General features: G+C 46.9%; 1 protein-coding gene across 1 annotated transcript in view; it reads left to right on the top strand.

Moving 5' to 3' along the window:
• The window catches only part of TDG (thymine DNA glycosylase), a 259,153-nt gene that overhangs the window by 57,680 nt on the left and 186,908 nt on the right, over positions 1–14,565 (top strand). The window contains exon 2 of the mRNA XM_069629918.1: positions 12,561–12,820. Coding sequence (XP_069486019.1) covers positions 12,561–12,820 — 260 coding nt within the window. The remainder of the gene's footprint in view (positions 1–12,560; positions 12,821–14,565) is intronic.

The following is a 14,565-nucleotide window of genomic DNA, read 5'->3' as shown; positions in this document are numbered from 1 at the left end:
CCCTGGGTGTTGGGTCTTTGCAAGGTTGGTCTTCGTAAGCCCTGATGGCCCACTCCCCTTTCCTGTGAAGGATTCCAATTTGTTGTTGGGACAGTGTTCTTGCTGGGTTGCTGTCTCCATTTGTTGCGGTGAGAAGCTGAGGCAGTAAGGTGCGAGGCTCATTGAATGCTGGGTTTTCAGCCTTTGGCACCGGATTGCCGGTCTCTGCTCTGCTACAGTCTCCAGTGGTTGCTAAGCATGCTGGTTTTTCAAGTTAGGAAATCGAGTCAAAAGAACTCGGGACAGCATCAAAGATGTAAGGCATTGACTGATGGAAATGGTACCATGGGTAGCAATCATGGCACATACAGGGGGACGGACATGTTTGCGCTCCCCGCTCTCACCCTGCCTTTGGGACGGGACTGGCTCTGGTAAAAACCCTGGTAGCTCTCCTGCCTCAGGTCAGGAGAGGTCCCTGTTTCCCGTTGACTAGGTAAAGTCCATATCCCCACCAGTCTCAAGGGGTATAATAGGGTAAATCATGTTATCTCACTGCAGGGCATTTGCAAAAATGAGTGCTCCATGTATTGATATTTTCCTGCACAGTTTGGCTTTTAGTGCATATCTAGGCCCCCTGGCTGGGGTCTACCCATACATTCCTCGAGCAACTCCCCTCCCCAACAGCGCTCCAGTTTATTAACTTATGGTTTAATGAAAAAGAAAAATCAAACAATTTTACAACAGCCACCAACGTAGTGGCAACACAAATGCAGTGATTCCTACAGAACTATTGGTTGAGAAATCCTAACACAGTACACACACATCTGTAATGACAGCACAGGAAAAAGTTTTAAAGCAAGTGATGGCACCAAGGTTAAGCACTCCCCCTGCAACACTCACCCCCCGCCCCGAAACATCAGCTAACTTAATTTCCTTTGAATGGAAGGCAGTGACAAAGAGTAAGGATAGAGGGGGAACTCAGATTTGGAATAAAGCCCACCACCCCAAGATGGTAAAACCAGAAAAGAAAGTGAAAACCTGTTTTTGGAGCAAAACAGCAGAATCGGATTTTGCTTATTACTCGCACGGCTACTCACAACTGCGGTGGAACAGAATTAAAGGAAAGTCGTGTTGCTAGACTTGAGGCGATAGGGGAGCTTACAGACTACTAATCGGCACACCAGGGCAACGAGGAAACAAGGTAGGAAATCGCTTTTGGGGAGAAAACAAATGCAAAAGGAAAATGGAAACCGCAAATGGAAATTCGTTTTACACGGGATTGGCGATGTTGGGTAGCTAAGGAAATGGGCTTGGCTTTCAAAATTGGAAATCGTTTTTTAAGGACCGAGACAGAGGTACATAAAAGATAGGATTCTAGACAAACGGGGTTACACTCGATGGGACTACTTTTTTGTTTTTTTTAATTTCTTTTTTAACCAGAAAGATGCAAGTCAGGAGTTCGTGGGGTAATGTACACAATACACAGTAAAATGTGGTTTTCAGTTATAGGATACTAATTCTGTTGAGGCTATACTTTAATCACTATAGTTAATACAAAAACACCCGACAAAATTGTTGATTTCGAATGGCAACCATATTGAATGTGAATTTCAATGGGGTAATTAATTTATTTCAAAATAATGCTACGGATTTATACAGACAACTGAGAGATTTATCAAAAGAATAAGCTAGCATACACAGGCTAATACAGATTCTTCTATGGAAAGGTGAATGAATTGTACTGGCAATTTGGGACTTTCAATGGGGTTATGTTGCAAAAAGGAAAGGATTATGCAATTCAGGGCTGGAGTTATTTGCTACTTACAAAATAAGCCTTGGTTTGGGATTCTGGATAGCCAGCTGGATCTCAGGACTCTCTGGACAGCTAGGCAAGTGGTGCTCTGCACTCTCTTGAATGGGATCGGCTGCCTCCTCTCCGTCCTCCTCCTGTTTCCCCGGATTCTTGTGTGTGTTTGTCTGTCCCTCTGTCTAGTACAGTCCCCCCTTCTATAGCCCAAATGACATAATTCATTTTACAATCTAGGGGAGTACTCTAGAAATATAGGACCGTTTCCCATTCCTCTCTCCGGCCCCTGGCATGATTGGTTGAAGGGGGGAGGGCACCATCTGTCTGACATTTATTACCGGTCTTTGTTCTCTTGGCAGCCTTTTAGCAAAACTGAGTTGTGCATCATAACTTCTAACTTATACTAGCACCGTCAAAAGAAATGGGCGGTTTCAGGGGGTCATAAGGAATTGGGCAAGCCGTTCGCCAACTCTGTGCGAGGTAGCATGGCCCCATGGCACCTTTTTTTCTTTTTCATGAAATGCATAATGGTGATAACTCTGCAAATGTAAACATGTTCATAATGTCAATATCCATCTTTCCACCAACTTTCATATTTGTCCCATTTATTATAATCAGTCAGAAACAAGTCTTTACTGGTAATTTCAGGCCACAAAGTCCTAGGAACATGCACTTAGTCTCTTCAGAACCCCTGGAAATCGCATGGAAAAATGTCATTAAACAAAATTATTTCTTATTCTGAGTGCTGGGAGAAGTGCCTAAAAGCAATCAACCCTTTAATGTCAATTGGAGGATCTGTCGCATATGGGAAGGCGGTGCTTCATCCCCCACAGCCAAATGTCTCCCCTGGCTCAGCCTGCAACAAAATACTTTTTTATTACGCGCTTTGAAGTTTGTCAGTTTGTCCTTGGTAGTTGGTGCTGGAGGAACTCGCACTTCTTGGTCAAGCACAAGCGACACTTTTTTTTTTTTTTAAATTTCTTTTATTGATTTTATACAAACAAAACAATGAAAACCAAACAAGCAGCATAATCATAATGGTTCAATTACACATCAAGTTATCGTAGTCACTGCTCCCATTATCCCTCCCTCCCCCTGTGAGCCTATTTGTCCATCTCTTTCAGTGTTTGGCACATGCGGCCGAGTTTCGTCCTCTTCGGAGTCTTTTGGGTTTGATATTAATCCAAACAATTCTGTTATTAGCGTTTTCCAGGCCAATAGGGTGCCCTCCCCCTCATCAGCCCGGCTGCTCGCATCTTGCCATGCCACCGTTTCAGCCTCCGCCCATTTCTGTAAGTCCTTCCACCATACATCCACCTTAGGTTTGTGGCATTTCTTCCACCCCATGGCGATCCTACGTTTCGCAAGCACATACGCCAGATTTCTTAGTTTCTCAATATGTTTGAGTTTCCGTGGCCTAGGGAACCCGCCCAGTAAACAGGACCAAGCCGTGTCTATGACAAGAGTAACCCCTTTATCGGCCAGTTTCTGCGCCACATCACTCCAGTAGCGCCTAATAATCAGGCACGACCAAAACATGTCATGTCAGCGTTTTCCAGGTTACATTTAGGACACACTTGTATGCCAGTGTTTCGGAACTTAGATATCCTCGAGGGGGTCATGTATGCCCTATGCGTTACATACAGCTGAACTTGTTTTAATCTGGCATTTCTAGATACTTTTTTGTGGTAACCCAGGGCATGCTCCCACATCCCGTCCTCCATCGGGGCCCCCACTTCCATCTCCCAGTCCAGTCTCAGATGCGTCAAATCTTTACCCACCTTAGCCATCACCATCTCATACAGTCTCGAGATCTCATGACCCCCTTCAGACATATCATACATTGGTTCCAAAACTGCATCTGGTTCTTCTATCAAAACTGTTTCTGGCCAGGTGCTCTTAATCATTTGCACCAATCTATGTATGTGACATATTGCCCCGTGTGTAGCCCCGCCTCTTTGTTGAGTTCTGTAAACTCCTTAATGGATCCCTCCTGCCAAACATCGCCTAGCGTTGCCAGCCCCACAGATTCCCAGTAGGTCCTAACAATCACCCTTAGCTGATCATCTCCTCCTGTCAAAGCAACCAACGGTATCTGCGGGAGGCACGGGTATGGGACCTCCATTAGGCGACAAGCCCTACGCCAAATTTTCCGCCCAAGCTTCAACATCGCAGGGCGCCCCCTCATTTCAGTTTCGGACAGCCAGATCATTTCTTTCAAATAAAACTGGGCACAGTCCTGCCAAAGCACCCTGTGCTCAGGGGTCACTTCATCGGAAAGCCACTTAGCCACATATTGCAACTGTCCCGCCAAATAATAAACCTCAAAATGGGGCAGCCTAATACCTCCTTTTTCATAAAACTTCTGCAGTTTCCAGGATGCCACCCTATTTCGGGTACCGTGCCACAAGAAATCCCTACACATGCTGTTCAATTTACTAAAAAACTTCTTGGGTATTATGTATGGGATATTACTAAAGTAATGCAAAAGCCTGGGCAGAACTACCATCTTGAGCACAGCCCCCCGCCCCATCATCGCCAAGGGCAATCTTGCCCAGAACTGCATGCTGTTTCTGATTTTCTCGACGGCTACTTCCGTATTGTGTCTGTGTTCATCTTGCGCCGTGTGATATAGATCTATGCCCAAATAGCGAAAAGAGCTCATTGCCCACGGTACCTGTAGCACCGGTAGTCCTTCTGCAGGGATCCCCTTATAGCTACCTAATGGGAATATGACAGACTTTTGGGGGTTCACCGAGATGCCTGACAACTCTGCATACCTTTCCATCACTTCAAGTATGTATAAGAGATTTTCTTCTGGGTATTGCAAGTACAGCAACCGATCGTCCGCGTACAAGGATATCAAGTGTCGTTCCCCTCCCACCTCAATGCCAATCGTCTCGTACTGTGCCCTAAGGCATATTGCCAAAGGCTCCAGGGCCAAGATGTAAAGCATCGGGGACCAGGGGCACCCTTGGCTGGTGCCTCTGCCAAGTTGCCATCTTTCGGATATCACCACTCCAGTTCGGACCCTGGCAAGCGGCTCACTATACAAAATCTTGGCCCACCTGATATAGCACGGCCCCATACCATATCCTTCCAAAGCAGCCAATAGCCATGACCACTTGACCGAATCAAAAGCCTTGACTGCATCTAGAGACACTATTGCCATCTCACCCTCGTTCTTATTACCCCATTCGACCACCCGATGAAGTCGCCTATGGTTGTGTGTAATGTTCCTGCTCGGGACATAACCCGTCTGATCAGGATGTATGAGTCTGCCAATCACTTTCCGCAATGGATTTGCAAGGACAGCTGTGAGAATCTTGCTGTCTTGATTGAGCATCGACAGGGGCCTGTAGGAACCACATCTGTGCTCCTGTTTATTGGGCTTGGGCAGCGGTATTATAATCGCCTCTCTAAGTGACTCAGGCAACCGTCCTATCTCAAACGCTTCATTCAACATGTCCAGCATTGGGGGGAGGATTTCCTCCTTGTATACTTTATAAAATTCGCTGGGGAACCCATCTGCCCCTGGGGCCTTACAAGTGGGCAGCTGCTTTACTACCTCTTCTAATTCCTCCAACGTGATTGGCTCATCTAACTCCTCCCTCTCTTCGTCGCTTATCTTGGGCACCCCTATGTCTTCTAACGTTTCGGTTATCGTACGCTGGTCGCCTATCTCCTCATCTCCATTCAGCACTCTGTAATATTCCACAAATTCTTTGTTAACCCCCTCTTGCGTGGCCACCTCTTCTCCGTCCTCCCTAATAATAGTCCTAATCGGAGGCTTGGGGGTCTCGCTTTTGTATAGCCAGGCCAAAAAGCGGCCTGTCTTGTCTCCCCCCCCCCCCCCCGCGTGCTGCCTCTCAACATATTTCTTATAATTAAGATTGCAGAGTCTTTCCCAGTGCCCTGCACATTGTTGCTGTAGTTGGAGTACCAGCTCCGTGTCTACATCTTCGCTCTTTAACGTTGTTTCTAGCTCAGTTTCCGCCCTCTGTAGGTCAGCCAAGACCCCACCCTGTAACCCCCTTGACTTAGCAATGGCCGCCCCCCGCATCACCACCTTAAAAGCTTCCCATAGTGTGCCCGCAGAGTCGACGCTTCCAGTATTTGCCACAAAAAAGTTAGTAATCTCCTCTCTTAGATCTTCTCTAAAGATTGGATCTTTGAGCGCCTCCGCTCAGAGGCGCCATGTAGGGATTTTCGCCCTTGGGGGGGCAATATTGCCATCCGAGGATCAGGGGCGAATGATCCGAGAGGACCCTGGCCTTGTATTCGGTTTGAGTAATCTCGGACATCACATCTGCTGTGACAAAGACGTAATCGAGCCTAGTGTGCAGTTGGTGCGGGGCTGAATAGTTTGAGTATTGCCTCTCAGTGGGATGTTTCATCCTCCACGCATCTGTAAAACCAAAATCAGTTAGCAGCGTCCGCAACGCTCTCGCCGCTGGACTGGGCTTACCCACCCTGTCATCTGACCTGTCCACCACCGGATCCAACACACAATTGAAGTCCCCGCCCCAGATCACCGCGCTCCCCATACACACACTAAGATTGGTACACAGGGCTCTGAAATATGCTGCTGTGTTTTGGTTGGGGGCATACGTGTTTACTATGCATACCTCCCTGCTCTCCACCAGCCCCCGCAGTATAGCCATCCTTCCATCCATTTCAACCACCTCTTGTGTCAATTTGAACGGGACATGCAGTGCCCCCCAGATTAGCACCCCCCGGGCATATGCAGCGTATGGCGAGCCCACTACAGTCACTTTCCACTTTCTCTTAACTAGGTCCACCTTCTCCCGCGTCAAGTATGTTTCTTGTAGTAATGCGATGTCTATTTTCTGCCTTTTCAGATACATCATGATCTTGTTTCTTTTCAGGTACCTGTTAAGGCCCCTGACGTTCCACGTTATTATCCTGAGGTCCCCCATAGGTCGTTAATAAGCACCCACCCGATCCTCCATCGATTACGTCCCTTCATGCACCGCAAGTACCACAAACTGATTCTCCCAAATAGGCTCAAAACAAAACTTAAACTCCCCATAACCACACACACACACTCAACTCCCCTTCCTCCAACTTTCTGCCCACCCACCCCTCCCCCAACAATACCCTCCCCAACCGTTGCCCAGCTCCATTCCTGGATCTCGGGCACCCCCACATCTAGCCCTGCTGAGCGCAAGCTTCTACTCGGGGCTCAGTAGGATAAAGCCGCCCTAATGGCCGCTGAAACTAATAGTCTAATGGGGTAGGTCGTCCGCGTTCTGTTGCCCCTTTCAAAAAACATTACACAATCAATTGCCAAACCGTTACCAATTACAGTTACACTCACTATATTCCAGTCCGAATCGAGCACCAGGCTCAGATTGTGTACAAAGTGCAGTTAGTCACAGCTTCTCCATATAATCGGGGTCCTTCTCCTTACTGAATCTTCATTTGGTATGATCCTGCCGATCCCGATCCGCTTCTTGTTCCGGGCAGCCCTGCAGGTCCAGCCATGCGACAACATCCTCAGGGGTATCGAAAAAATAGCGCTTTGTTCTTATGTAGCACTTTCAATCGTGCCGGGTACAGAAGCATATATCTGATTCCTGCTGCCCTCAGCCTCCTTTTGACGGCTACGTAGCTGTACCTCTGCCTCTGTACCAACATCGTGTAGTCCGGATATGCTGTGGTGTTGGTGGATGCTCTCTCTATCGTGCCGCCCTTACGAAAGTATTCGAGGATCTTTTCTCTATCTCTGTAATTCAGGATCCTCGCGATGATCGGTCTCGGCGGGGCCCCTGGCCGGGGTTTCCTCATCAGGGCGCGGAGCGCCCTCTCCACCGTAAATCCCTGCGAAAGATTACCAGCTCCTATCCCTTGCAGGATCATGTTTTCAACATAGTTTGTGGGATCTTGGCCTTCTTCTCCCTCCGGAAGGCCAACCACGCGAATGTTGTTTCTCCTCGCCCTTCCTTCCGCCTCTTCCACAAGATTTTCCAAGTTAGCAACCTGTTGTTTTAAGACCTGAATCTCCTTCGCATTGCTCGTGCTAAGATCGGTATTAATCTTCACCCCACTTTCCAAACCTCTGGTCCTTTCTGCAAGTGCCCTAACATCTTGACGTAGCAGGGTGAGTTCTGTACCCACAGCATCGATCTTATTCTCCAGAGCTGTGCGTAGATCCGCCATTGCCAAGTCCCATTTAGCGCTGAGCCCCGTTATAGCTTCTAGAATCTGGTGCTTATCCCCTTCAGGGGCATCCTCCGCAGGGGTCTCGATTGTGCTATGTACTGATGTTGAGGGGGTCCGTTGCGTTCTCATGAAAGTCTCCATCGTGGGTTGCTTGGTCTTGACTCTCAACCCTTTCGCCGACATGGCACTTCCCACTGCTCCTGTACGCCTCCGCTTTAGTGCTGCTGTCGCACCGTCCTCGGTCCGACAATGGTCCGGCTTCCAGGTCACCTAACGCACATTCGAGATGGCACTTCGAATTATCTTGCGGATGGGCTATGGCCTCACACTCCCCATGCAACTTCCGTAGGCCTCGTCACCCAAGCATCCAATGTCATCTCCTCCTGCGGTCAGATCGCCGAGGCTCCATTCGCGTGTGTCGGGCCGGGCGCTCTCATGGATTCGACCACTCTGCCATATCACCCAATTGTGTTACTTCTCCAGGCAATTTACCGCAGCTGCGTCCCGCAGGTCCGGGGAATCAGTTTTGTTTCTCCTCGGAGGCCTTTCCTTTGTTAGCCGCCATCTTGGTGTCGAAGCAGCCACACAATCGCACAGACAAAACCATGTATATCTCACGATTCTCGGGGACTATGAGCTTCTCCAGCGAACTTCACTTGGCGTGCGGCTTCCGACACCTGACCCTCAAAGTTCTAGGCGCTCGTTGCAGTTTCAGCAGGTAAATTTGGCAAAAATGGAGTCGGATCATCAGGAGCTCCTCACGCAGCACGTCCTATTCCATGGTCAGTTAGTCACGCCCCCAGCCACACTTTTTTCTTTGTACTGCCTTCTGGTCTGGCAGAGCAGAGCATCCTCACGCCCTCAGCCACATCACATGTTCTTGCGGAATGGTTCACTTATTGGTGTGACTTCCAGTGGGAGGCAAGGCTGTCAATTGAGTTCTGTGCCTGAGCCCACAAACTGGTATTCTAAGCCCCAAGGTGAGAACATACAGTACATGGCTTTATTCAACACCCCACCCACAGCATATTTTACTGACATTTTCTATGCGCTCAAAGTTCCCTTTCATGAAGTTTTTTAAGTCATTTTTCTTTACTTGGAACATGTGTGCAAACTGTTTTTCCTTTAACGTTTGAAATGCAGTTCTGTAGGTCATGGGATTCTTTTGATTTGTCGTTTTCAGGGTGTTTGCGTTTGCTGCTGGTGCATTGACACATAGGCGTACTGTACTGCACAGGGTTCTTTGATTTTGACACGGAATAAAAAGGAAAAACCGAGCTGTTTTTTTTCATTTGCAGTGTTTTGAGCAATGCGGTTCACATGAAAGGGAAAACAAAAGCCATGTCGGGTTGCAACGCTGACATCCTTGCCCCTCATGTGAATTAACAGTAAGACTATGCCATTTTGGATGTAGTGCATATGTTGTTATTCAGATGCAGGAAAGCAACCGCAGAACCCTTCTTGGTGAAATGTTTAAATGCTTGCTACACATTTGCCAGGGAAAACAAAGCACAGCCGTTTTTTGGTGGCACTGTTTAATGTAGTTTTTCAGGTGAGAGGGATTTCTATTGGGGCCTGTAAATGCACCCCACAAGTGTTGGAAGAGTGTGACACAGACGACAGTCACTGACAAAGGAAAACAGTGGAAAATTGTTAATGGAGAGCAGAAGGGCAATCAGTTGCGTGACCTGTAATGGGTGGACCGTGTGGTCTGCCAACTGCGGCTAGACCGAGTGACCCCCTTTATGGAAAAAGCCTATAAAAGTGTCCATGAAGAGGCTTATGTTTTGCTACAGCTGCTTATGTGATTTAGAAGTCAAGAAGCAGACTTATCTTTGTGAACCAGTACAAAGTACTGATGACAAGAGAGCTGGGAAGTGTCCCAAAGGAACCTGCAGTGTTTTGAAAAGCTGGAAGATTAACTGGTTTGAACTCGGGGAAGCTGATTACAAGCTTGAGCCGGAAGAAGCTCAGAACTTTGTTTTGAACACTATTCGTTTTGATGCTGACACTACACATTGTATTCAGTTAGTTGTGAGGGCAAGTATAGGCTTTGGACACAGACCGACATTTGCTTTGGACTTCTGACACAGAATATCCTTACTTTTTTAGGTAGGGAAATCCCACCTTAGCATAGGGCAAACTAGGCCTTACTCCACCCTGACATTATTTGAATCTGTTGTCTGTCTTACTTCATGATGCCTTCACAGGGTGCAGAAGAAAACGATTGATGAGGGTTGTGGCATGCTTTCTGCTACAGACCTTTAAACTCCAGAAACCTGGCTATCCCCAACTCTAATAGAGGTGTCTCTGTCTCAAACTAAGAACTAAAGGAACTGTCAGAATGCCCGTTGACTGAAAAATCCAACTTCCTGAGTCAAAACCCTACTGTCCCTTACACTATAACAAAAGAGTCTTAAGAAAAGCAAAAGTTCTTTCACCGGGGGAATGACCCCCTTCCCCTGGCCTTGGTTTCTACAAAGTTAAAATATTCCCAGGGTGATTGATTCCCTTTCAGTGTTCAAAAATGGTGCCAGAAGGAGTGCCTCCCTTCCTCTGGCTTCTTTGGTAAGTTCCAACTGTGTTCAGGGGGATTGACTCCCTTCCCCTGGATCTTGGTTGACTGTGCGTTCCCAAAATGCTTTGTCATAGTACCAGGCTGTTCTCAGGCTTTTGACAGCGTTTCCTTCTCGGCTTCTGGGAGGGAGGTTCCATCCAGTATTTTCTGTATCTTGGTTTGGGACCCAGACCCTCTTCGCCCTTTCCTAGTTTGCCCACTTGGTACACTCCCCTGCCAAGTACTGCCACGAGGAAGATTTCCCCTTTGGTTTTGTTCATCCCGTTTATGTCGGTTAGGGTCCCAGACCCCTCCTTACTCGTTCTCAGCAACTTTTCTGTCATTACTCGGAAGAGGGCGAACCATCGTAGCCTGTGTCCCCTTGTTCCCTTCCGGGTCTCCCGTATCTCCTCTTACCTCTTCTGCGGATTAGATACGTCTCTGGGATTTCGTGGGACCGGATTACACCTCTGCAGCTCCACAGGCTTCTCTCCTCGACCGCCATAGCTCTACGGTATCTTCCTGGCTTCGGGATTACGTCTGCCTTCTCTTGGTGGGCAGAGAGCTCCTTCAGCGTCTTCCTGCCATACGCGTTCGAATCTCCCACGCCGGAGACTTCGAACGCTGGCTGCTCTCCTCAACAGGACTGGATACCTTGCTCATTGCTACGAATGTGTGGCTTTCCTATCTGTGTCTCATAGTCATGAATCCTGCTTATCTTATGTTTCTCGTTGGTTCACTCCTTTCCGGAAGGCTAGAAGGCTGTCACAGTAACATGAGCCCGCCTTAATGCCTCTGCAGAGCCTCTTAGTCCCAGTACCTATATGATGGTTAATCTTCATGCTTCTGTTGGTTTTCTCGTCCGTATGTGTGATGGGGGATTGATGTGCAGTAGCGTTAGTCAGAGGAGGTACATGTGAAGGTGCTAGAGGTCTTGTGGGTGTTGGGATATTGTGCCGATGATTACCCAAGTTAGCACCCTTATCCCCAGGAGGGGAGTCCCTCCACATGCAGGCTTCCCACATTATACCACCCCTAGGGGGAATATTGCATAGCTGCCTCACCTCCCTAGCCTCATGGGAAAGGTCTCCCCACCCCAGTGAGAAGTGACACCCAGTGAATCGTTACATATGTAAGAGCAAAAATTCCCTAAGGGAGTTTGGTATTTTTGGGAACTCGCTAACTTCTCCTCCTGCCCCACCATGCATAGTACCCGCTGGCAACCTGCCTGTCCCCCGCACAGATAGAAAATCTGAACTAAATGCCTGTGATTCAAGCCAAAGGGAAATCGCTTTGGATGCACCAAGTATTGGGCAACATATTGCCAGCGATGTAAAAATGTTGCCATGAAGTCCATCACCCCTCAGTATTTCACATACAGAGCCCAGAATGTAGTACTTGGCAAGAGTCATCACTAGTGCATAGCTTGTGGCGAGTGCACATTTTGAGGCTTCTATAGCTGTGTATTGAGAACATTTATTGGTAAAGGCCATGAAAGGAAGTGTATCTACTACTCCTTTGTTCACTGACTGGTGACGCGAACAAGGAATGAGGACCTTTTGCATTCACCACTTCTGGAAAAAACATACTGGTGTAGACCAGTGTGATGTCAATCCTCTACTGTCCCTGTTCTGCAGTCTACACCTAGATTCTGGAGTGAACCTAGTGTTGGATATGTGGGCTGCAGGACAGAAAAGAATTCTCAATTTGGGCATGACGTTGCTCCCTGCCGACAGAGTTCGACTGACCTTTTCCTAAACGCTTTGTTTCAGAATGTAATGGTAAATGCTGATATGTTTAGTGAGAAGTGGAAATCTTCTATTTAATTCCATACTTGCGTTTCCTGGGGTAAGCATTATTGTGTGATGGTCCTTTACAGCTCGAAAGTGAATATTCAAACACTTGTAATGCTCATTCACGCCACTCTCCTAGACACCCGTTGCAGGAAACCAGTGCTTTTTGTCTAGACACCACCTAGTCTGTTTTTGTCAAGTGTAAGAACATAATTTAGTGTTTATTTGATTTTTGTAGGTATTACTCTTTGCAGCCGGCTCCACCGTACTTCACATTTCCCTTCCACCAAATGATGAATCCAGCGTCCAGCATGGAGAGTATGAGCGAACAGCAGAGCCTCCACACTGTGACGGGCGTCCCAGCTCACGAGTACCAAACACTCTCTGCTGCTCCCGGTTACGAGCAGACGCTTCAAACTCTCACTTCGGTTCCAGCCTATGAACACCAGTCGATGATGGGCCTTCTCAATTCTGACATCAAGACAGAGCTGGCAGAAGGTATTTACTTTGTGCTTGTGTTCATGATTGCGTCCTCATTGTTAGAATTGATTTCTAAACTAGCCTGATGGACAGATGTTTAGGATGCCACTCTAGTTGTAGTGAGCAGGGAGCAACTTCTGGGAGTTTAGCCGAACCAATCAAGGTAGCATGGAGAGTGGACAAGGCCAAGTCTCATGAGAGGTGAGTGTGGTCAGGGGTCCCGAAGGAGTCCAAACAGTGAAACACCAAGGATTACACTTGGATAATACTACTATATTTATTTTAGGCCCAGAAATCGCACTATGAAAAATTACCTTCGGTTTAAACGAAACAATTTTCTCACACTCGAACAAACCCAATATTGGTATAAAATGTCCTCCTCTAATGTTGGTATTAACTGTCCCTTCTGTGGAAACAGAGATCAGTGTGAAACATTAAAACATCTTGTTCTATACTGCTCTGTTTGAGGAAGATGGACGTAATCGTTTGGGTACTTATTACCCGGATGCTACAGAGTTGGCGCGACAATTTCTTGGGGAAAGATGCTTAAGTGGAGACAACACTCATCTAGTTGTAGCACTATAATTGCTAAACGTTGAAGAAGCACTGATTGGGGTTAACATGCAGGGGTAATCCAATGATGAGGCTTGACTAGCACCTTCAACATAGAGTTAAATTAAGAGGACGAATTTCATTCGATTGTTATGTTTGTACTGTTAATAAAATAGTGGTTTAACGATGTAGTAGTGGAATGGATAGTTTGCTTCCTCTGTGAGAAAAGGCTTTTGGGCTTTTGGACTTGTGGGCCCCACTGATCTGTGAAGTGGAATATCAATGTCTCTTATGCCTTAGGATCTCGTATAGGGGACAGTTAAGCTTAGCTATGTTGATGTGACTCAGAATGTGATTTGATCATTGGTGAGGCGTTGGTAATACGGATCGTTGGTTCCTAAAAAGTATGACATGACTGTGGTGGAAACAGATGACAAGCTTTTGTTTTGCATATTATGCAACGTTAACAATCTTAGGCAACTTATAACTTTTCTATAGTTGAGTTTATCTCACAAATGTACACTGCCTGTGTTTTTTATATTTTTTATGCTATGTTTAAGAACATTTTGTAAAGGTTTCATGTGTAAACCATAAGAAAATCAAAAGAAACAGAGTTCAAATCTGATAAAAAAAACACATGAAAGAGTGGGGAAAAAGGTCTCACTCCCTCCAGGATAAAAAATATAAAGTCCTAAAGTCCAACAAAAGTGCTGGGGGTCTCTAAGGTAGAAGGGAATTAACACAGAAATTAGAATTCTCCCTAGAGGAAGAAGTTAGGAGATGTGTACCCTAGGAATGTGAAAATGTGTCCAAAAGTTAAATGGAGACGTATACTGGTGAGTAAGACTGTTCATAACTTTTGGTGGGCATTCAGCAAGTTTTGACAAAGCCAAAGATTTGTAAAACTTTCAAACGTGTCTCAAACTTTTAAAGGGGCAGACATAGGGGTGCAGGTAAGTACTGCTGTTACTTACTGTTCTGCCCACCCACAATACTCTGATTTTTCGCCATACTTGGCAGGTCAATGGAGGGTTGTTGGGGGTCGGTCTTCCCACAGTTGGTTCTGGTTGAAGCCCAGGAGCTGCGGGTGCAAGAAGTTCTGGTTGTGTCCAGTAGCTGTATGCAACCTCTTCCTGTGGAACAGTGCAGAAGGCACTGGTGCAGGACTTTTCAAGACAGTCGACCAGATGCAGGAACGCCGATTTTGAAGA

Source organism: Ambystoma mexicanum, chromosome 12 (genome assembly GCF_040938575.1).
Source record: "Ambystoma mexicanum isolate Mex_15411 chromosome 12, UKY_AmexF1_1, whole genome shotgun sequence".
Lineage (NCBI taxonomy): Eukaryota > Metazoa > Chordata > Amphibia > Caudata > Ambystomatidae > Ambystoma > Ambystoma mexicanum.
Note: the sequence above shows the minus strand (reverse complement) of the source record. Positions and strands in the feature narration are given on the sequence as shown.